Source organism: Eulemur rufifrons, chromosome 12 (assembly GCF_041146395.1).
Source record: "Eulemur rufifrons isolate Redbay chromosome 12, OSU_ERuf_1, whole genome shotgun sequence".
In the NCBI taxonomy this organism is placed as follows: domain Eukaryota; kingdom Metazoa; phylum Chordata; class Mammalia; order Primates; family Lemuridae; genus Eulemur; species Eulemur rufifrons.
In genome coordinates, this window is record NC_090994.1 from 22,386,925 (window position 1) to 22,410,235 (window position 23,311).

Genomic DNA, 23,311 nt, shown 5'->3' on the forward strand with positions numbered 1-23,311 from the left:
CTTTTTGGCAGCCTCTAAATGCTATAAACGCAAGCGGGAAGACAACCGCACTCCCTGCAAATGCCAGCGACGCCGTTCTCAGCTTGCAGAAGCTGCCGCCAGCGCCCCGCGCCCCCCGTTCCATGCTGTTTCTCAGCGGGGCGCGGCGTCCCCGCGTTCCCGCACCGTCCCTGCCCGTTAGTAGGGCTGCCCGGAGCAGCCCAGCGTCAGGCCCGTTTGCCCACCTCGTAAGCGAGGCGGCGGGACCGCTTTATCTTGAAGACCCTTTCTGTCACGTAAACTCGAAATGCTCCCTGAGCCTGTCAGCGTCACTCCCCGTCCCACCCTCTTACAGACCTCCGGCCTCAGTTCCCTGCCTGCACGAGCCACGTCTCGCGCGATTCCCTCCACCTCTCGCGACACTTGCCGCCGGCCCCCGCGGCCCTGCCCTCACAGCGCGCCCCCGGCCGCCGCGCTTGTGCTCTGCAGCGCGGCCGCTGCGAGCCCGCGGAGAGCGTGGCGGAACCGGGTGTTCGGCGCGAGCCCGCGGGGCCGCAGGCTCCGCCCCGTCCCGCCCCGCACGGGCTCGGGGTGAAGGCCGCGGCTGGGACGTGCGTGCCCCCCTCAGCGAGGGCCGGAGCGCGTGAGAGGGGGCGGGGCTGCCAGGTGAGTCGGCGTGGGCGCCGGCGCTGGGCAAGGGAGGCCGGGCCGCGGCGCGGGGCGGCGCTGCGGGATGCGGATGCCGGGGCGGAGGAGGACGCGCAGTCGGGGCGGGGACAGGGGGCTGGGAGGACCGGCGCGGCGGGCGGGGGTGACCTGGGCTCCGGGCGCGGCTGGGGCCCTGGTACCAACTGCGCCCCGGGCACCGGGAAATCCCGTCGTTGCCACTGGCGGCTCCGCTGCTTTCCGGAGGCGGGAGGAGACCGGAGCCCGAGCTCCGAAGCTCCGGAGCTGGCGGCAGGAGGCCTGGGTGGTGGGGAGAAGGAACGCGCCAAGGCGGCTGAGCGAGGTGTGTGCCAGAAAGGAGGACAGCGGGGCCGAAAGCCCGAGAGCGTTCGCTCGGCGGGGGGCCAGGTGTCTGCGACCCGCGGTGCAGGTGCGGGATGCCGAGCCTCACCCTCCCCGTAGGAGCTGCGGGTACACTTCCGACATCTGCAGTGCTATTCTTTGCGGACTGGTGTTAGCCTGGGGAGGGAGAAACACGTAGGTCAGAGCGCTTTTTGTGAGGAGGCGGCTTTTTTGAGGTCGCCTGTTAACTTTTCACCTGAGACTCCGGGGCGATGTGAGTGGGTGTGCGCGTGCGCACGGTGGCCCCAGGCGAGGTTCGGTATTTTCAGCCCATTAAGTAACTTCAAGGATCAATGAAAATGATTAGTTCTTAAGTGAATAGTTTTATTTTCTGCATTTTAAGATTCCAATAGACTTGTAAATGTATAATGATAGGGGCCTGGAGCCTAAAACCCAGGTGTTACCAGGACAGGGTATGACCCACCTGAGGCTTGGTTGGAGTAAATTTTCTGCTTTTGGCCCTAGGTTTAGATTGGCAATTAGGGTAAAATGTTTTGTTGCAATCAGGTTTTGACCATGTGTTCTTGTGATTCTAGGTTTGTTTGAAACTTACTGTCTGAGTAAAATTATGCAGTTTTCTGAGAGACAATTGGGAGCTCAGTGCAAAATGGTTGATCTAACAGAAGCATTTGTTTAAAGCTCCCCCCCCCAGCTGTTAATTTGTTATTTCTATTTTAAATTATGTAGCCCCTTTCGAATGTTTTTTGTTTTTGTTTTTGTTTTGCAGAAATGGCTGCTTACGATGACCAGTTTTTTGTGTGTGAACAGTTACACTTAATTAATAGAAGGAAAATCATTTCCTCATAGTTTTCTTCTGTCCTTAGAGAGCGAGATGTCATCAGTGGAATCACACCAGGAACAGTTGTCCCAGTCAGATCCATCGCCATCACCAAAGTCATGTAGTTCCTTTGAGCTAATAGACATGGATGCTGGCAGCTTGTATGAACCAGTTTCTCCACATTGGTTTTATTGTAAGATAATAGATTCTAAAGAGACATGGATTCCTTTCAACTCTGAGGATTCACAGCAGCTAGAAGAGGCATATGGCTCTGGTAGGTGAAAATGACTTGTAATGGACAAAGACTTTCTCCCAAACTTTAATTGTCCTGGCAGGGCGGTGGCTTACGCCTGTGATACCAGCACTTTGGGAGGCTGAGGCAGGAGGATCGCTTTGGGCCATGAATTTGAGACCAGTCTGGGTATCACAGCCAGACCCTATCTCTAAAAAAAAATTTTTTTTAAATTAGCCAAGTGTGGTGGTGTGTGCCTGTAGTCCTAGCTACTGGGGAGGCTGAGGCAGGAGGATCCCTTGAGCCCAGGAGTTCAAGGTTGCATTGAGCTGTGATCACACCACTTCACTCTAGCCTGGCAACAGGGTGAGAATCCATCTCTAAAAAAAAAAAAAAAAAGTAACTGTAGGGTAGAATGTCATATTGCAGATGAACTAACTCTACCTTATTTCTTGTTTTTTTTTTTTTCCACATGAAATAAGACTATTGCTGGTTATAATAAATCATCATGATTGTCATTGATTTACCTTTTGGTCCCTGAAGCAAAAAATTCAGAAAAATCTTATATACTTTTATTTTTAAAGGGGCACTACTGTCTTTTCTCAGAAAAAGAACAAAACTGTTGGGTAGTACTTTTTTTCATGTTTCATTAAAACCAAGAATGGTTTTTACAGTTTGTAATGTAGTGAAAAAGATCCAAATTCTGTTTTGTTTAATGTTTAGCCACGTAGAAACTGTTCATTCATGTGTTTCATAATAACATGTAGAGAGTAACTCAGAATTGTATTTTGGGAGATTTGTTTTGAAATATGTACTTCTTTTCCCCTTTCCAATCCTTGATAGGAAGAGATTGTAATGGGAGAGTTGTCCCCACTGATGGGGGCAGATACGATGTTCATCTGGGGGAGAGGATGCGGTATGCTGTGTATTGGGATGAGCTAGCATCAGAAGTGAGACGATGCACGTGGTTTTACAAGGGAGACAAAGACAATAAATATGTTCCCTACTCGGAGAGCTTCAGCCAAGTTTTAGAGGTATACCTTTGACTCTTTTTTACTCATTTTGTTTTTCCATTTTTTTCTTTCTCTTATTTAACAATCTTTTTTCCCTCTTGTAACTTTGTGAAATTTCCAGAAAGAGTTTGGTTCTCTCTGCATCACATTATAAAATTTAACAAAGCACTCCATTTTGCAAGTTAGTTTCAGGATGAAGTAGTTTTATTTTCAGATTTTAAAATACTGTGGGAACTAAATTATGCTTTTTAATTTAAATTAAAAAATTTTTTTCTCCTAGCATTGATCATTGTTAATAGTTAAACTATGACCACAGGATTAATCTCTTTTGATTTTCATTTTTCTTGCTCTGAAAACTGAAATTTATTTTCTCTAAATTGGAGCAGAACATCTAATATATTGATAAGAATATATAAAAATATGAACAGTGATTATCTAGTCTAGATGATGGAATTAGGGAGTGATTTTTTTTTCTTTGTCCTGTGCTATTATCTGTTGTAATTTTAAAAGAGTTTAAAAATAAATTTGATAAATTGGAGTAGGATGTTCTTATTGAAACTCATTTACGTAGTAGTATTCTTGTGAGTAAGTTCAGTAGGAAAGCTATTGGAGAAATCTAATGCAATTTGTTTTCTTTTAAGGAAACCTACATGCTTGCTGTAACTCTGGATGAATGGAAAAAGAAACTGGAGTCTCCCAACAGAGAAATTATTATATTACACAATCCAAAGGTAAAACGAATTAAAGCATTTCTCTAATATTGGGATTAAAGGTTAATTGCACTACTAAGGAGAACTTAATTGGTTGCTTTTTCCTCCTATGGACTCTATATAGAATAACTTTTGGCAAATTTTACATTTGAATGTATAATTATGAAATTTAAAGCTTGCAGCTATTACCATTATTTACTCCACTCAGTTTATACAAAAGAATTTTCTTAGGGAAAATTATGCCACCATAGGTTAAGAAAATCACCAACGTATTATGTGAGCATATATTCCCCGTGTAGGATATTGTTGAAAGGTCTGTTAGCCTAGTGTATTTTCAGGGTTTTTATTTCAAGCTATAAGAGTTTCACATCAAAACTCCAGTTGAGGTTTGATTATATGGTTTGAAAGACAAGTTCCTACCCTCTAAAATGTATTATTATATAGAGATGACTATACTGTAGAATATCTTTATTGCTCTGATCTTTTCTGTTTAAGCTCATGGTGCATTACCAGCCAGTTGCAGGGTCTGATGAATGGGGGTCAACACCAACTGAGCAGGGTCGACCAAGAACGGTGAAGAGAGGGGTCGAGAACATCTCTGTTGACATTCATTGTGGTAATCTTAATTATTTTTTTATTGTTGTATGATATACTTATTTGTTTATTCCTTTAATTGTGACTTTTTCTATGGATTTGAATCAAGGTTTAAAAATAATCTTTAATTGTATAGACTTATTCTGAGTTAACTTAATCTAAGAATCACTTCATCAGTTCATCTACTAAGAATCTTAATAGATGTAAAAATCTCTTTTAAAGCTGGTTAGATGCGTAAAATTTGGCAGTACTACGTAGAAAGTCACTAAGTACAGATTAACTGATTTAGTCCTAATTCTAAGAAGTGTGATTCCACCTGGTTGACTAACTCCTGTCCTTAAAGATTTTCACCTAAGGAAAACTATTTTTCAGTAGGACCTTGGTGATTACCCATTGCTATCTAGCTAGGGTCACTTATGGTTGGTTTTATAAGTAAATTGATTATAAAATTCCTTTTGTCTTGCAGAGGAGATGACTTATGTCTGGGACAAAGTCTTAGATTTACTGTAATTCAAAAAGTCAAGTTTAAAGTTTCAGATTTTAAAAACATACCAGACATCATTGGGACAATTGATTAAAGTGGAATATTAGATAAAAGTATTCTGTTAATGTTAAATTACATGAATTCAATGTACTGTGGTTATATAAGAATATTCTTAGGAAATATTCATTAAATATACATTAAAATGTTAAAAGGTTAAAGATGTATGCAACCTGACGATATATGCAAATTGCTCCCAGATGGTTCAGAAAAATGTGTGTATGTACACACACCCCCCCCCCACACACAATAATAAAGCACACGTGATTGTTAAAAAGTTGAATCTATGTAAAAAGTGCATGGGTGTTTCTGTTCTTTCTAGTTTTCTGTAAGTTGGCAGTTATTTCAAAACAAAAAGTTTTAAAAGCCTGAAAAATTTTTTCAGACTCATTTCAATATAAATCAGAAACAAAGTAAAATTAACATATTTTTACTAAGTACTTACATATAGGACTATTTCATGCCTTTTAAATTATTCATATTTTAACTTGCACATATTTATAACCTATTGGTTATGTATGTTTGATTTTAGAATACATGACTAATTACATAGGATAATTTTTCTTTTTAATTTCATTTATAGGAGAACCTTTACAAATAGATCATTTGGTTTTTGTAGTCCATGGAATTGGACCAGCTTGTGATCTCCGGTTTCGAAGCATTGTACAGTGTGGTAGGTTTGCAAAGCATGCAAGATTAGATGACTGAAGAATATTAGTCAGTGCTCCTGTGAGCTGAGATAAAGCATTGCCTTTGGTCTGTTGTCTTAGCTGCATAATAAGATTTGGAGAGCTAAAGATAGGTGGCAAGGTTGTAAAGCTTTCCAGCTTAGACCTAAAGTATGAGTAAATTCCTGAGGCTAATAGTTTATACTCTTAACTAATAATTCTTGAGTGAACAAGCCCTTGATAAAGATGGTAGAGTTTAAATGAATAACAGAAGCATCAATCATTTTGTAATTCATACTGTGATAAACCTCTTGATATTCTAAACTGGAAGATTTAAGTCATAACTAGATTTTGAAAGGTAATGCCCTCTAAAACTTGATAGTACTCAAAGTTTAATTGTCCGATTTAGGGTGTCTGACTCTACTGGCTAATAGTTCTAGGCATAAACTAGAATTGTATTCTGGAAGGTTAAGATCCATGTGCTATGAATTTCAAACAGCAGTGTATTTTTTTTAAATCTAAAGTATGGGATGGTGGTTGTTTATAAGAACCAGAAAGCTAGAATAGGAACCTGGCTACAAGATGAGTTGACATATTGTCATAAGTTTTTGTTTTGTTTTTTAATTGAAACAGTTCCCATGACACACATTTTGAAGTTAACCTTTCTTTTGATGAAATGTTTTGTATTGTAAAAGTAAGTTCTATATTAAAGGAATAGCTTTTCTTTTATGTACTCATAATTTTTCCTGAATACCACTTTACTATTTTTGACTCAAGTCAATATGTGTTCTAAGCAAATGTAGTTAGACACAGTATAATTACATGATTTGTTGCATCCAAATTCTACAGATTTGTTGCTTCACTGTTGATGCATAAATTTTCCTTTCTAGTTAATGATTTTCGCAGTGTTTCCTTGAACTTGCTACAGACACATTTTAAGAAAGCCCAAGAAAATCAGCAGATTGGGAGGGTAGAATTTCTTCCAGTCAACTGGCACAGTCCTTTGCATTCTACTGGTGTTGATGTGTGAGTAATACTTGATACCCTTGAGTTGTTAACTGTGACTTTAATTTGTTTTCTAATCATTGATATGTTTGGGAACATTTCTGCTATAGCTGGTTGTATATTTAAAATTTCTTACAGACATGCTATTAAATGCTGATCAGGTCTTCGGTCAGTTTAACTAGCTGTAGTTTAGAAAAGAGCTATGCTTTATCTTCTTCAGTGTGTTTTACTGGCTCACTAGTATTTACTGTTAACATTACAGCTTCATTATTTCTTTAGCATTAAAGCCAAACATTGCTTTCTTCGTGTCATGTATAAGCATTCCCATCTTCAGATGTCAAAAACCAACCACACCCCAAGATGTACAAAGTATTTTGTTGTTCCTTGTATGATCATATTTAAAAATATTTGTCCATATTTACGAAAAAAAGAGAAGACATCCCCCAAACATAAATGTCAATAATTGAGGTATAATTGGTACAATGATTTTTAAGTGATGGCTTTCTTAAGGTACATGCCCAGTAGTTTTGTTTGTAAATTTTATGGTGATGACAGAGAAGGTTTCCTTATATTGAGGATATCCTGTTACGGGCTTTCCAGAAAGAAGCATGTTTATAATATAGTTCTAGAATAGAATTAGGAGATGCTTCCTGGAAGATGAAGGAAATAGCATTCTTTCCATGCTGGTCTTGGAGATGGCGTTTCTGATTCTGTGTCTCTCAGTTCTTAATACCCTATGACTTGACTGTATCCTGTATGCCAGACACACTGCTGTTAGTGGTATGGAGTCCACATTCTTTAATATTTGAGCTGATGTTACGAAGTTACTAAGGGCACGTGGCCCTCTCTAAACTGCAGAAGCTGTGGAATATTTGAGGACTCTTTCTGGAAATTTTGAGGAAGCTTTAAGTGAAAGGTGATTTAGACGATGTCAGCATCGTCTTCCTTTGCCAGATCTGAGTTCTGTTTGCCTTTGGCATCTGGCATTTTCACCGTTTTCTGTTTTTATAAATTCTGCACTGAGAGAGGGAGCTGATCCCTTTATCACGTGACTTGTCATCAAAAAACCTTAATGCTGAAAATTCTAGGAGAAGCCTCTTGTATCTTTTGTTTTTTTAAAAAAGCCTTGTATTATGGAGAATTTTGTACACAAAAGTTGTGTATCTTCGTGGACTGATTACCTAGCCCCAGTAACCCTCAGCACATGGATGGTTCTGTCCCATCCATGTCTCCTTACCCCTATCTACTGCCCTCCATCTACCATATTATTTTTGAGTCAAATCTTCAGACATCATATCATTTCATCTATAAATGTTTCAGTTTGTGTAATATATCTTAAAGGACTATAAAACTAACCATAGCATCAGCATCACACCTAAAACAGTTCTTTTTTTTTTTTTTGGAGGCAGAGTCTGTCACACAGGTGGAGTGCAGTGGCATCATCATAGCTCTCTGCAGCCTTGATCTCCTGGGCTCAAGCAATTCTCCTCCCTCGGCCTCCCAAGTAGTGGGAATAGAGGCGCACACCACCATGCCCTGCTAAGTTTTTTGTAGAGAGACAGGTCTCGCTGTGTTACCCGGGCTGGTCTTGAACTCCTGGCCTCAAGTAATCCCAGAGTGCTGATATTACAGGCCTGAGCCACCACACCCAGCAAAATTCTTAATATTATCAAATATCCAGTCAGTGTTCAAATTTCAATTGTAAATGCTCATGATTTTATATATATGTATAGTCATATATATACATACACATACAGAAATGTATACACACATATTTTAAACTGGGATCCAAATAAAGTTTGTGCATTGCAGTTAGTTGATATGGTTTTTAAATCTCTCTTAATCTCTTGATTACCTCTCTATCTACATCTATAATTTCTTGCAATTTATATATTGAAGAAACTGCATTGTCATGTAGCATTTCTTACACTCTGAATTTTTTTGATCATATTCCTTTGCCTTCACTAAACATGTTCCTTTGTTCTATGTTTTTCCTATAAATTGATAGTTGTCACTTGTATCATTAAATGTTTAAATGTAAGGTTGAAGGCCAAGCTAGATAATAACTTAGAGGGGGCTATGAAATATATTTAGGTTTCCTGCTTAAAATATCTTTCCTTTTTTCAGAGATCTGCAGCGAATAACTCTGCCCAGCATTAACCGCCTCAGGCACTTCACCAATGACACGATTCTGGATGTCTTCTTCTACAATAGCCCCACCTACTGTCAGACTATTGTGGACACAGTTGTTTCTGAAATGAACCGAATATACACACTTTTTCTGCAGAGGAACCCTGATTTCAAAGGGGGTGTTTCCATTGCTGGTCATAGTTTAGGTAACAAATGAATTCTCTGTGACCAGAGAGGACTGTTAAATTTTAAGGATGCCCGTATTTTGAAAGCACAGTGTCTTTTATCAGTATCAAATTCCGAGGTCTAGAAGTGGTCTGTGATGAAGAATTTGGAAGGGGTTGGATGGGCGGTGGTAAAACTGGAAAGAAAGACTCCCTGCTGTGTAGATTTGCTTACATGTGTAGTGCTAACGCTTAGAAATTGTCCCTTCTTTCTTCTATTTTACTTATAGGTTCACTTATATTGTTTGATATCCTAACAAATCAGAAAGATTCTTTGGGGGATATTGACAGTGAAAAGGTAATTCAGATGCTCAGATAGGTTCTCTTGTTGTATTCCTTAGTAAGGATTTTTAGATTTTAGACTTATTTTTTGTTTTTAGCTGAGTTTAGTCTCATGCCATGATTTTAAATTTACATTTATTTTTATTTTGACAGACTTATAATTATCTCTGATTTTTGGATGATAGAAATAAGATAGTAATATGCTTTTACAAATAATTGCCATATTCTGAAATAACCATAGGTGTCTTACTTTCCCTTATATATATGCACTATCTATCTATTAATAGAATTATAGTATCATTGAGCTAAACAGTTTGCATATGGGGAAATAAAAATGAATTGCATGCAAATTGATAAGATTTATAGAAGTTCTGTTTGAAAGCACGGGGGGAGTTGGTGTTTAAACATATATTTTAGTAAAAGTCCTATGAACATACGGCATCTGTAGTATTGATGTGGTACTTAGCATATTTAATACAAGTGCTATCTTGTATATTTTTCTCTTTTTATGTAAATGTCCTATTTCTCCTGTTGGACCATGAGTTCTTCCAGGGCAGAGTATTGTCTTAGGCTGTTTTATTTCTTATACACTGTTTCTCTAATTTCTTAAGCACTGAGCTTCCCTAAAGCTCTGTAAATGTTTGTTGATGATGATGATGAATATTTTGATAATTATTCACTCATTCATTTAAAAACATATTTTCAACTGAAGTAACAAAAATCTTGGAGCTCAATCACCTCTTAATTTATATTTTGTATAAATTACAATTTATTTAAAGTTAAGATATAGCACTGGAAATCTTATGCATTTCTTAATTGTAAAGTAATATTAAAGAAACTAAGTGAATTTTGAGAATATGAGCTTTATAATTTAATTTTTAGGATTTGCTAAATATTGTTATGGATCAAGGAGATACACTGACACTAGAGGAAGATTTGAAGAAACTTCAGCTCTCTGAATTCTTTAATATCTTTGAGAAGGAGAAAGTTGATAAGGAAGCCCTGGTAAGAATAATTTTTTAAAAGTTTATGCCAGACTTATTTGCACTATGTTTATTGCTTCATGTTTACCAAGAGCCTGACCTTGGTTACATTATCATTAATAATGTTTTTTAAGCATCATTTAGCCTTATTTATTTGCTTTTTATCATATAAAGTGACCTTTCCTTTGTGGGAGTTCAGAGTTCAGATGAGCCACGTTGATACTCATAGAGCAATAGAGCAAAGGGAAAACCGCACAGCTCAGAGAAAGCACGAGTGTGAGAACAAACCCCTGAATAAGCACTAACTGTTCCAACTCTTATTTTCTGTTATGCTTTCAAGAGTTCCGTTGCTATTTGCTTATTTGTTTTCCCCACTTTTGTTGGGCTTTTTTTCTGGTTCGTGACGCATTCATTCTAAATATAACATTCTGAATATACATTCATGCTAAATATTTAACAGATATTTAGTAAATGCTTTACCACGATCAGCGTACTATTGCTGGAAATAGAGTGGTAAATAAGACAGATATGGTCCCTGACCTCATAGTGTTTACAATTTAGTGGGGAAGATACAAATTAAATAATCACACACCATTAATTACAATTATGAAAAGAACTAATTAGGAAAGGCACACCGTGGTATAAGAATGTATAATGGGATGAATTAACCCAGTCTGAGAGGGTGAAGGAAGACTTCCCTACAAGATGAGTGTCACTTCAGTTGAGCTCTTGTTAATCTATTCCATACTTCTGTGCTTGCTGTATGTTCTCACCGCTGTGTCCACGAGCAGGAGTATAATCAGAGACATTGAAGTGAGCATGGAAATCAAGGAGGGTTTTTCTGTCGTGAAGTCATTAGATATCCAGCTTCTCTAGGTTTTTTTTTTTTTTAACAGTAACAATGTTATCTATATTACTGTAACATTGATACTATAGTATGGATACTTTCTATTCTTTTTTAAGCTGTTTTATGAATAAAATAGACTTTTCTTGAAGTTATTAAGCTCCCACTAGGGAGCTAGAGCAATACAAAACAAAGAACCACCAAGTGCCTAGATCTTACTCCTCTTAGGGGACAGGACGTTTAATTGATTTTATTTTGTCTACAAATAAGAAAGATTTTATTTTCTATGTTTAGGCTTTATGTACAGACAGAGATCTTCAGGAAATGGGAATTCCTTTAGGACCAAGAAGAAAGATATTAAACTATTTCAGGACCAGAAACAATTCAATGGTAATGTGCCTAATATAGCTTTTGGACTAAGCAATTCTTTGACATCCATGATGTATCCCTGAGCTTTGTGGGATGTTACTTTGGGGAGCTAAGAAGTTTTGGTAATTGATCTTTGGTTCTCCTTTTAGAAATTTTCTTTTATCTATATCGTTAAAAATATTATTAGCTTCAGAAGTCATATCTCCCCTGGACTCCTACCATTCCATTTTTTTTCTTTTTATAACAACTTTATTGAAATATAATGCAACCGCATACCATAACATTCACCCTCAATTTAAAAATATACAATTTTTTCTTTTTGAGACAGAGTCTTGCTCTGTTGCCTGGGCTGGAGTGCAGTGGCATCATCATAGCTCATAGCAACCTCAAAATCCCGGGCTCAAGTCATTCTCCTGCTTCAGCCTCCCGAGTAGCTGGGATTACATGCACGTGCCACCATGCCCAGCTACTTTTATTTTTAGTAGAGGCAGTGTCTCGCTCTTGCTCAGGCTGGTCTCAAACTCCTGACCTCAAGTGATCCTCCTGCTGCAGCCTCCCAGAGTGCCAGGATTACAGGCATGAGCCACCATGCCTGGCCTAAAATATACAATTTAATAGTTTTTAGTCTATTCACAGTTATGTAACAATTACCACTGTCTAATTCCAGAACATTTTTATCACCCCCAGAAGAAAACCCAGACCCATTTGCAGTCACTCCCCATTCCTCTGTGCTCCCAGCCTCTGCGGCCACTAATCTACTTTCTGTCTCTATGGATTTGCTTATTTTGAACATTTCATATAAATAGAATCATACAATATATGTCCTCTTATGACTAGCTTGTTTCTGTTAGCATAATGTTCTCAAAGTTTATCCGTGTTGTAACAGTACTTCTGTATTCAGTTTTTCTGGTCACTGAATTCCTTTCCATATCTTAGTGGTTAATTCTTCTCCAAGTTTTTAGCAGGTAGCCAGTTCATTTTTAAGCTTCAGTCCTTGGCCCAGTGTGCATATTGTATTCTATATCCATAGGGACCTCCTACTTGCCTTGATTACAATGGCATAGCACTTCCTAAAGCTCCTTATCACTCCTCAACATTTCTTCCCACAGTGCTCAGCTATTGTTTTCTTTCCTGATGGCTGCACTAAAGTTTCAACTGCTGACCAAATTGGCTGTGTACAACTCTCCTCATTTTAGAGTGTGTAGGAATGTCAATTCATAATTTAAGGCAACTGTTGTTTTCATCAGCTTTATCTTGTTTTCTGAGGGATTCTTCCTAGAATTATTGGCTACTATTTCAAACTTTCCCAATCATCCTTTGAAACTAGTAGAAAACTATATAATCCTTAGACTACTTTTACTATATATTTAAAAATAGAAACGGGGTCTCGCTATGTTGCCCAGGCTGGACTCAGACTTCTGGGCTCAAGCGATCTTCCCACCTGAGCCTCCCAAGTAGCTGGGACTATCGGGGTGCGCCGCCACGCCCAGTTGCTCCACATAACTGTTTTTTTTTTTTTTTTTTTTTTTTTGGTTGTTTTTTTATTCTTTAGGGCATTAATAGACCAACGCTGCAGTCAGTTTCAGGGGCAAACATCCCCAAAGAATCTAAGCTTGGCAGTAGTACTGATGATACTAGAAATGAGGACTATTTGGATGTTGGCATTGGGCAGGTAACGATACTACTTCTCTTTGGTCATTTTACTGCCTCTTACTGGTATTGTAGGAATAGATGTAACTTTTGTTATTAATGAGAGATGCACTTATTTTCTCCTTCCAGGTGTCTGTAAAATACCCCAGGCTCATTTATAAACCAGAAATATTCTTTGCCTTTGGATCTCCAATTGGAATGTTCCTTACTGTCCGAGGACTAAAAAGAATCGATCCCAACTACAAATTTCCAACGTGCAAAGGTTTCTTCAATATTTATCACCCTGTAAGCATTGTATAGCTCTTGTGTTTTATATGAATATTAGGGCTTATTGGTAAAGAGCATATGATTTTCTGTTGATTTGGTTTTTTTCTATACCATTCTCTAGTAATGAGACAACTTATAATAGTATTGATCTGGAAGTGATGGAGCCAATAAGTGTACATTTTTTTAATGGGCTTATAATTATTCTTGCTTAAGATACACAGTTCCTCAGACTATCTTTCTTCAGCAGAGGTAAATGTCGGTATTATTTTTCCTATGTAGTTTGATCCTGTGGCCTATAGGATTGAACCAATGGTGGTCCCGGAAGTGGAATTTGAGCCAATGCTGATCCCACATCATAAAGGCAGGAAGCGGATGCATTTAGGTAAGTCTAAGTATAGAACTTGATAATTCTAGAACTTTTGGCCAGTGCAGACTGAATGGACCCTAAACTCTTCATACATCATTTAATATTCTTTTTGTGTTTCAGAACTGAGAGAAGGCTTGACCAGGATGAGTATGGACCTTAAGAACAACTTGCTAGGTTCACTGCGGATGGCCTGGAAGTCTTTCACCAGAGCTTCGTACCCTGCCTTGCAGGCTCCAGAAACTGCAGAAGAAAGTGAAGCAGAACCTGAATCAAGTTCAGAGAAGCCTATTGGTCAGTGACACTGTACACATTGATTCCCAACGTCAGGCCAGATAAGAGCGACTCCATAGTGTGGAGTTCTTATGCTCCAAGGCCTTCTTACCTTCTCTGTTTACTGTATAGGACCTACACTATGGGTCATAATGGGCTTTTGGCTCTGCTAACCTTTCCTGTCATCTTAATAGCCACAAATCATGGAAAAACATTATTTGTGAGGACAAATGTCAAGAGAAGCTAAGTGTTTGGTAACTAGGCTTTAAAATGTTCCCCACTTGGGAACTGGGGGTAATGTTAAGAAGAGCCTGCTCTGTGAAGTTCCTTCCTGTACAGGGGGAATTGCAGTATGTATTTGTGGCTCAGTTTTATTCTCCTGGCTGGGGATTAGCTAGGATACTCTCCAATTAATTTCACAGTTAATATTGCATTCTTTTACTTTAGTTTTCAACTTCCCAACGAGCTCTATTCCTGCTGACAGTTTATAAACCCAAGGCAAATGACTTAGCTATTAAAGGTACAGGTAATGTGATATGTTGAGCAAAAGAAAAAAGGGGGTTGGACAAAATTAGTCTGACCTGAGGAGCAGCTTTAAGGAGATTGAGAGGAGGAAGATGGGACAAGGCTCTCTAACAGAGAGTAGCTCATCCTGCAGTAAACTTGGAGTCCGGGGGAAGTAACAGGACAACCCTTTCATTTTCTTCTTATGATCCTTCCATATCCAGATGTTAACACAGAAGAGACCTCTGTGTCAGTCAAAGAAGAAGTCTTGCCCATCAACGTGGGAATGCTGAATGGAGGCCAGCGCATTGACTATGTGCTACAGGAGAAGCCCATTGAAAGTTTCAATGAATACTTATTTGCTTTGCAAAGCCATCTATGCTACTGGTAGGTGTTATTTGTCTTTGTTTCTCTTTTTTGTTTGTTTCACAGATACTTGATAGATGTAGAAAAAGGAGGATAGGCCATTGTACATTTGTGATTAGAATGAGTTTTCCTTTAAGACAGTTACAAAATAGCACAATTGTGTCATTTAAAGAAATCTGATTTAAACACATTGTTTTATTTTGCATTTGGGTAGAGCATGGGGCCAATGATGCCAACAGCCATTAGTTCTCTTAGCTTGGTCATAAAAGTGTCTTGGCCATTTGGGTGCATATGAATGAACTGGAACATACATTACTATTGCTGCAAGTATTTTAAGGAACCCATTTGAAAGCATTTAAAGTAGAATCAGAATTAATTATTAAATATAATTACCTGATGGACTGTGGAATGGATTAATGGCATTCATTGAAATTCATATAGTATAACAGAATACAACTTCATCACTGAAGAAATTGAAGTAAAGAAAAATAAAGCTAGGAAAATAAGATGGGTCAGAGATCGGTGTTTAAAAAATGCAAGCTTTAAGGTCCTGAGAGGAATTTTTCCTTGGATTCTAATAAAGGAAATATTACCTGATAGAATCAATATCATCTCTTTATAATAAATACAGTAGAGGCCATGACATAAAATCAAAGTGCAGTTCAGCAAAAGCAATCTAAGAGGCTAAAATAATACCCTTCTAAGAATGTTCTTTCCTGATCTGGCTTGATAGAATATATGAAAAAGGGGTTCTTTTAGAATTTCTGAAAAGCAGCACATTCATATGGTTTGAAACTCAAAGATAGACATAATGAAAAGCCCCTTTTTCACTTCTTTCCTTGCTAACTAGTTTCCTCCCCACATGCAGCTAACATGTATTTCTTAAAACTTCTTCCAGCATTCTATTTTATGCTATATGACACATGTGTGTGAATATAGTATTTCCCTCCTTTTAAAAATATAAATAGTATATGAATTTTTTTCTGTGTCTTGTTTTTTCTTACTAGTATATCTTGGAGTTCTTTACTTATTGTATGTAGAGTTTCTTCATTCTTTTAGCTGCATGGTATGTCCCTGTATGACTGTATGATAATTTGTTTAACCAGTCTTCCACTGATGGGTCTTTAGGTTTCTATGTTTTTGCTCTTTACACATCTTTTTTATGTCATTTCATCTACTCATGAGTGTTTTTGTAAGGTAAAATACCTAGAATTGGGATTGCTGGCATACAGGGTATATGCATTTATAATATTTGATAAATATTGCCAAATAGAGGCTCCTTTTGACACTGCTACCAGGAATGTACGAGAGTATCTTTTTCCCTACAGCTTTTCCAACAGTTTTATCAACTTTAAATCTTTATCAATTTGTTGGAAAAAATACATAATATACTGCACATAAAGTATACAAATATGAGTTCTGACATGTATATATCTGTGAAATCATCACCACAAATTAATGAAGATATTCATCATGCTCAGAAGTGTCCTTGTGCCCTTTGTAATTCTTCCCTCTTTTTCTCCTCTCCCCTTCTCCCAATCTCCAGGGAATCACTGATCTGTTCTGTCATTGTAGATTAGTCTGCAATGACTTTTACTTGAAATCATACAATATATACTCTTTTTTTGTCTGGTGGCTTTTACTCAGCATAATTATTTTGAGATCCATCCATGTTGTGTATAATCTTAGCTTATTTTTTTTTATTGCAGAGTAGTAGTCCATTATATGGATATATCACAATTTATCCATTCACCCGTTGGTAGATATTTGGGTTGTTTCCATTTTTTGGCTATTAACAAAGTTACTAGGAACTTTCATGTACAAGACTTTGTATGGACATATGCTTTAATTTCTCTTGGGTAAATACTGGATGTCATATGGAAGTGTATCTTTAAATTTATTTTTCTTTTTCTTTTATCTATTTTTCTTTCCTTTCCTTTTTTTTTTTTTTTTTTGCCAATTACTTCTTGCTTGAGAATGGAAGTGTATCCTTAAAAGAAACTGCCCAACTGTTTACCACCAGCAGTTTCCATTCCCTCAGCAGTGTTTTTTTTTTTTTTTTTTTTGAGACAGAGTGTTGCTTTGTTGCCCTGGCTAGAGTGAGTGCCGTGGCATCGGCCTAGCTCACAGCAACCTCAAACTCCTGGGCTTAAGCGATCCTACTGCCTCAGCCTCCCAAGTAGCTGGGACTACAGGCATGTGCCACCATGCCCGGCTAATTTTTTCTATATATATTTTAGTTGTCCATATAATTTGTTTCTATTTTTAGTAGAGACGGGGTCTCGCTCTTGCTCAGGCTGGTCTCGAACTCCTGACCTTGAGCGATCCACCCGCCTTGGCCTCCCAGAGTGCTAGGATTACAGGCATGAGCCACCGCGCCCGGCCCAGCCCTCAGCAGTGTTTGAGAGTTCCAGGTGCTCCCTACCCTCAACGACTCTTGATAACTAGTCTCTTAGCTGTTCTGAATGGGGTATGATGGCCCTTCACTGTGGTTTTCATCTCCCTAATGACTAATGTTATTGAGCATATTTTAATATGTTTATTTGCCATCCATATTTGGTGAAGTGTCTGTTCAGATCTTTTGCCCATTTTTAAAAATTTGATTGTCTGACTAAGTTGCAAGAGTTCTTTCTATATTCCAGTTACAAGTCTTTTTCAGATAGTTTTTTTTCAGGAGGCACCTTATTTTTCATTTTTTCTATCAGTGTGTTTTCATTGAAGAGCAGCAGTTTTTGATTTGATTAAGTCCAATTTATTGATATTTGTGCTTTTTGGACAGATTTTTAAAATCTCTGCCAAATCCAAAATCATTAAGATTTTTCCTGTGTTCTACAAGTCATATTGTTTGTGTTCTTACATTTAGGTCTATGATCCATTTTAATTGAGTTAAGTTTTGAATGTGGCATGAGAGAAGGATTAAGGTTCATTGTTTTGCATATGCTTATCCAGTTGTTCTAGCACCATGTGTTGAAAAGTTTATCCAGGAGTAACCATTGAATTGCCTTGGCACCATGTTGAAAATCATTTGACTTTATATATGTGTATCTGTTTCTGGACTCTATTCATTGATCTACTTGTCTGTCTTGATGCCAGTAAAACACTCCTAATCACAGTAGCTTTATATGCCTTTCAATCAAGGTAGTTGTGAGTCTTCCAGCTTTGTTGTTCTTATTTGGCTATTTTGGCTCTTGTAGTTTGGTTGCATTTCCACATATGTTTTACAATCAGCTTGTTAATTTCTACAAAGAAGTTTTCTGGGACTTTGTGATTGCTTTTTATCCATAGATCAATTTAGATTGCATTTTATCTATAGAGAATTGACATTTCAGTAATATTGAGTCTTCTGATCCATGAACATGGTATCTCTCAGTTTATTTAGGTTGTCTTTCTCAGCAATATTTTGTAGTTTTCATCGTACACTATAGTTTTAAATTGCATTCCTCTTATGAATAATACTGACCATCTTGACATATTTAAGGGCCATTTTTATTTTCTTTTCTGGGAGGTATCTATACCCTTTACTCTTTTATATTGAAATTTTGGCCTTTTTTTGTATTGATAGTGTGCAGTACGAGTTGCAAATACCTTTTCCTCAGTTTGTCTTTTGACATTGCTTATCTTGATTTTGCTAAGTAGAAAATTTTGATTTTTATGTAGTCAAATTTGTTGCCCTTTTTAGTTTCTGGAATTTGTGTCATACTTAGATCTTCCTTACTTTCCAAAAAAATTCTTACCACAGTTTATTCTTATATATAAATGTAAAAAAGATTTGGAGATGGGGTCTTGTTATGTGGTCTAGGCTGGAGTGCAGTGGCTAGTCACAGGTTTGATCATAATGCACTACAGCCTTGAACTCCGGGGCTTGAGCGATCCTCCCACCTCAGCCTCCCCAGTAGCTGGGACAACAGGCACATGCCACTGCTCCCAGTTATTCTAATACTTTATAGTTTCATTTTTACATGTAAATCTTTGATTCGCTTCAGATTTATCCTAATACAAGGTATGGCTAGATCCAGGTCACTTTTTTCCCAGATGTCTCAATACTATTGTCTCAACATTATTAATAGATTTTAGATTCTAACTTTATTAAATTCTTGTCCATAATTGGGAGTATTTCTGAACTTCCTATTCTTTCTTATTGATTAAAAAAATATATATTTTTAAGAGTCTTGTCTTGTTGCCCAGGCTGGAGTGCAGTGGCATAATCATAGCTCACTGTAACCTTGAACTCCTGGGTTCAAGTGGTTCTCCCTCCTCATCGTCCTAAGTAGCTAGGACTACAGGAACATGCCACCATGCACAACTAATTTTTTTTTTTACTCTTTGTAGAGACGAGGTCTTGCTGTGTTGCCTAGGCTGGTCTCAAACTGCTGGCCTCAAGCAATCTTGCTTCACTCTCCCAAAATGCTGGGAGTACAGGCATGAGCTACCACTCCTGGCCCTGATCTGTTTATTTGTGTACCATTTTAATATCTGGTAGAGCTAATTCCTTCTCTTCAATATAAGAGTTTAAGCTGGGGTCCGTGTATGGAATTTGTGGGAGATAGGGGAAGTCTATGGATCCAATGAAATTATATTTATAATTTTGGTTGTGTATATTTGATCTTTTCTGGGGAGAAATCCATAGATTTCATTAGATTCTCAAAGGGATGCATGGACTCAAAAAATACTGAACCACAGATCTAGAGGAGTGTTTGAGCCTCATATTGTTAAGGCAATCCTTCATGAATGTTATCTTTTTAATGCAACTTTGTTATGAACTGTGGATATAAGTAATTGCTTGTACATGCACAGAATAGTATCTGGAAGATGCATGATAAATTGATAACATTGGTTGTCAGAAGGTGGGAACTGGTGATGGTTGAGGTGGGAGGGAGACTTCATTATTTTACCCTTTTATATCTTTTGAATTTTGAACCACATGATTGTACTGCCTTTTCAAAAAAGTTCATAGAATTTTAAAAATTAAGGTGACCAACTGGATGGCCCTTCACTATTGTTTCAAGAATGAGCTCTGTTGACAGGGAACAGTTGTTGGTCATTTATTAGTAGCTTTTTTATATTACCAGACCTACTGCTAGAGTTCTTTTGCCCGGTCACCTTCCAAACTACTGCCAGTTACATTACCTCCAGTTCTCGTTTTTTTGCAATAGTAAAAAATGAACTTGCAAGGTGGTTGTATGGATTACATGAGATAATGCATATAAAGCATCTAGCACAAATGTTAGTTCTTTCTTTTCTCAACATAATTTTTTCTCTTTGCAGGGAGTCTGAAGATACAGTACTGCTGGTCCTCAAAGAGATCTACCAAACCCAGGGTGTCTTCCTCGATCAGCCTTTACAGTAAAAATGACACATCTTTGGCTGCTTAATGTAAGTTTTTAAATGTCATGTATGCAGCATAGTTCTTATTAACATGTTATAAGGAACTATGGAGCCTCAAGCTCTTTATAAATATACCTTTCTGTTGCCTATCACAAGATGTAGGCTGTTAATTCATTTTTAGGTGGACTCTGGTTGAAATTCATGGGGAAAAAGCTCAATAGCCCACTTAGAGGAAGATTAGTATAGGCTCTTTTGCTAGGGATTTTGTCCAGTGACACCTCTCATTTTTAGGACCTAAACTCAGAATCTTAATAGTTCTTATCATCTCAGAGTTATTATGGCAACAGTTGTAATTTTAATTTTAAACAACACATCTGGAGATTTAAATTACTGAGTCTTTTTGATGTGAACCTAGAAAGTCTGTGTATTCGACTCTGGCATTCTCCACGGCTGCCTCCTGTTGTGACCACACGATGACCTCTTCTCCCACTCTCTCCCCCAGACGGACACTGAGGGATCCTCCCCCAGAAAAGCCACCTGTTTGTTGCTGCAGTTTTCCTCTCCTCAGCTGCGTCATTTCCTGCATGTTGCCTGCCACTTACTCACCAGTGGGGTCTTTGGAAGATAATTTTCCTTTTTGGAAGTGAATGGAAAAGCAAAGGGAAGACCCTATTTCTTTTCACCACTGGCTTTCCTGTAAACACTGCCATCCTTTCTTCGTAGCCGGAGGTGGTTTGCAACTTTGATTCTCTGATGTTGGTTAATAGGTGCCACACTGGATTGCCTGGTACTGAGATGGTGTCAAGTCTATTGGGATTTGATTTGTTTGGGGCTGGATAGACTTCTTTCTCAGAAATTTCTGCTTATCTTTAGAAAATGTTCTAGTTTGGAAGCAGATTCTTGGGACGTAGAGGGCATTTTGTGGTACACTCGTCTTTCATTTGTGTTCTCTGCACCTGAAGGCTAAGTTTGAGTAGTTACGGAAAAGGCAATTTTTCAAAAAATTGGGCATTTTTTCCCTTGAACCAGCATTTCTTTCCTATGTGTACTGTATGAAGAAAGGTTAGAATGTAGCTTAAAGAGTATTGTTTACTCTCTTACAACTAACTGACAGACTTAATGGCTAGGAATCACTGTTACTATTCATTGTTTTTATAACTTTTTGAGTTGCTATAAAAGTCTAAAGTGGACAGTTTAGTTCATGTTAGGTGCATCTTTATAAAGCAAAGATGATATATATCCTAGACCTGTCCTTTTATATTATACTCCAAATTGAGAGACTCTGGATAAGGCCTGACTTAGTTATTTGATAGTAACTTTATCCCCAACATAAGAACAGAAGCTGTAAAAGCTGACAAACCTGAAATTACACAGTCTTAACAGGCTGTTTAGGTTATAAATAAAATCTCTTAGTGGTACCTTTATGGTGAAACAGAATTTAAGTCACCTGCCACTTACACTTGGGTGAAGGTGGTATCGTATAATTCTCTCTAAAAACATTTTGTGAGCATCATTGCCGCCTTAGATATCCAGAATCCAGAATGCCTAAAAGGCTCTTGGCACAGGCACTGTTGGTTGAGAAGGTAGGTTTGTCTAGGGGAAAGTGTTTGATTCTGAAAACAAAAAAACCCCAGGTCCAAGGCATAGTTCTTGCAGAGTCATTCTCAGATAAGTCTGGAACATGCAAACTGAGATTTACTTCAAAGAATGCATGTGACTGCAGACCAATTTTTTTTTTCAAGGCATCATCTCACCACTTTGCTGTAGGTATTTTCTTCTTTGTCGGTCAGAGTTTGTCATTATAGTCCTCTTTGTGATAATCCTTTGCACTCCCGCTCCGATTCCACAGACTCCTTTATAGGGTGGCAGGCAAGCTGTGTTTTATTTTTGTAAACGTATCATGGTATCCAAAGTATTGGCATTTAATAGTCATTGAAGCTGTCCCTTAGACAGCAGTGTCTTTGTAGAAAGAAGGGTAATCACTATTGCCCTGGAGGTTGTAGAGGTGAGGTTGGGGTGTAGGTCGAGCCTGGCCTTTCCTGGTTATCTGCTTATGGACTAAAGCTGAATAAGTAAGCCACTAACATATTTCATATATATGGAATACTTTGTTTTCTTTATTATATAAACAGTAAGAGTTATTGAAAATTAAGAAGCATTTGCTATATATTAAAGGGGAAGCTTTTGTGAAGTTGCTGTCTTCAAATTTACATTTACTCTTCTTATTAGCACAATAGGTACTATTTAAGAGTAAACCAAAGGACAAGCAAAAGTGAGTGCCTGTAACCAAAGACAGACAGCGTAACCCTGGATAGTTAGATAAACCTCTCTTTATACTAAGCAATGTTTCTTTCCTGCTGGTGAGAGGCGGATAACTGTAAAAGAGCTTTATATCTCATCCCTCCACCCGTGCTTTTATTACGGCTGTATATTACACAGGGTAATAAGCGTGACTGAAATTCTTCAGTCATAGATTATTTGCACTGCTTCATTTGTGTCACGTGCAATATCTAGATCAAGCCTGTTTTTTTTAAACTCTGGTACAGCAGCATTTGGTACATATTCCTAGCTGCAGAATTAGTATTTATCTCAGCAGAAGAGATGGTTTGCATGGAAAGATTAGTAGCACTGATTAACTTTCTAATATTTTGCACTTTTGAAATGTTTGTTTTTTATGTGATTATATTTAAGCTTTAGTAAATACTGAAATAAAACTGCATTGATCAGTTGCCTACTTTTACCTGGCCTCATCCATCATAAAGTAAAAAAAAAAAAAAAATCAATATAGTAACCATTTTCCCTTCCCCTACGTGATACTATAATAAGTTTAAAAAACAAAAGATCCACCCTGAGCAAGATCTCTGTCTCTACTAAAAGTAGAAAAATTAGCTGAGCATGGTGGTGTACGCCTATAGTCCCAGCTACTCGGGAGGCTGAGGCAGGAGGATCGCTTGAGCCCACGAGTTTGAGGTTGCTGTGAGCTACGATGATGCCACTGTACTCTAGCCTGGGCAACAGAGTGAGACCCTGTCTCAAAATATAAATAAATAAATAAAATAAAAGAAGTTTTGGGCAAAGAACGAATATTTGAGTTCTTTTCCCTTAACTGGTGTTTTCATTGTCATAGGCAGATGTAGTTCAG

General features: G+C 38.0%; 1 protein-coding gene across 1 annotated transcript; it reads left to right on the top strand.

The window, feature by feature from the left end:
- The first annotated feature begins 777 nt into the window (after positions 1-777).
- DDHD2 (DDHD domain containing 2) lies at positions 778-22,940 on the top strand. The gene is made up of 18 exons (XM_069484978.1): positions 778-988; positions 1,872-2,099; positions 2,901-3,091; positions 3,712-3,801; positions 4,276-4,396; positions 5,499-5,588; positions 6,474-6,609; positions 8,716-8,924; positions 9,173-9,240; positions 10,107-10,229; positions 11,346-11,441; positions 12,973-13,092; positions 13,200-13,355; positions 13,617-13,719; positions 13,825-13,995; positions 14,703-14,865; positions 20,110-20,217; positions 20,672-22,940. Exons 2-17 carry the CDS (start codon positions 1,880-1,882, stop codon positions 20,189-20,191), a joined length of 2,139 nt encoding a protein of 712 aa, XP_069341079.1. The 5' UTR covers positions 778-988; positions 1,872-1,879; the 3' UTR covers positions 20,192-20,217; positions 20,672-22,940.
- The last annotated feature ends 371 nt before the right edge of the window (positions 22,941-23,311 follow it).

Bases quoted from the DNA above. Each gene is read 5' to 3' on its own strand.
- DDHD2 (XM_069484978.1), top strand. From the start codon at position 1,880: ATGTCATCAGTGGAATCACACCAGGAACAGTTGTCCCAGTCAGATCCA. The intron at 4,397-5,498 runs GTAATCTTAATT...TTTCATTTATAG, and splicing joins CTCTGTTGACATTCATTGTG to GAGAACCTTTACAAATAGAT. The intron at 6,610-8,715 runs GTGAGTAATACT...TCCTTTTTTCAG, and splicing joins CATTCTACTGGTGTTGATGT to AGATCTGCAGCGAATAACTC.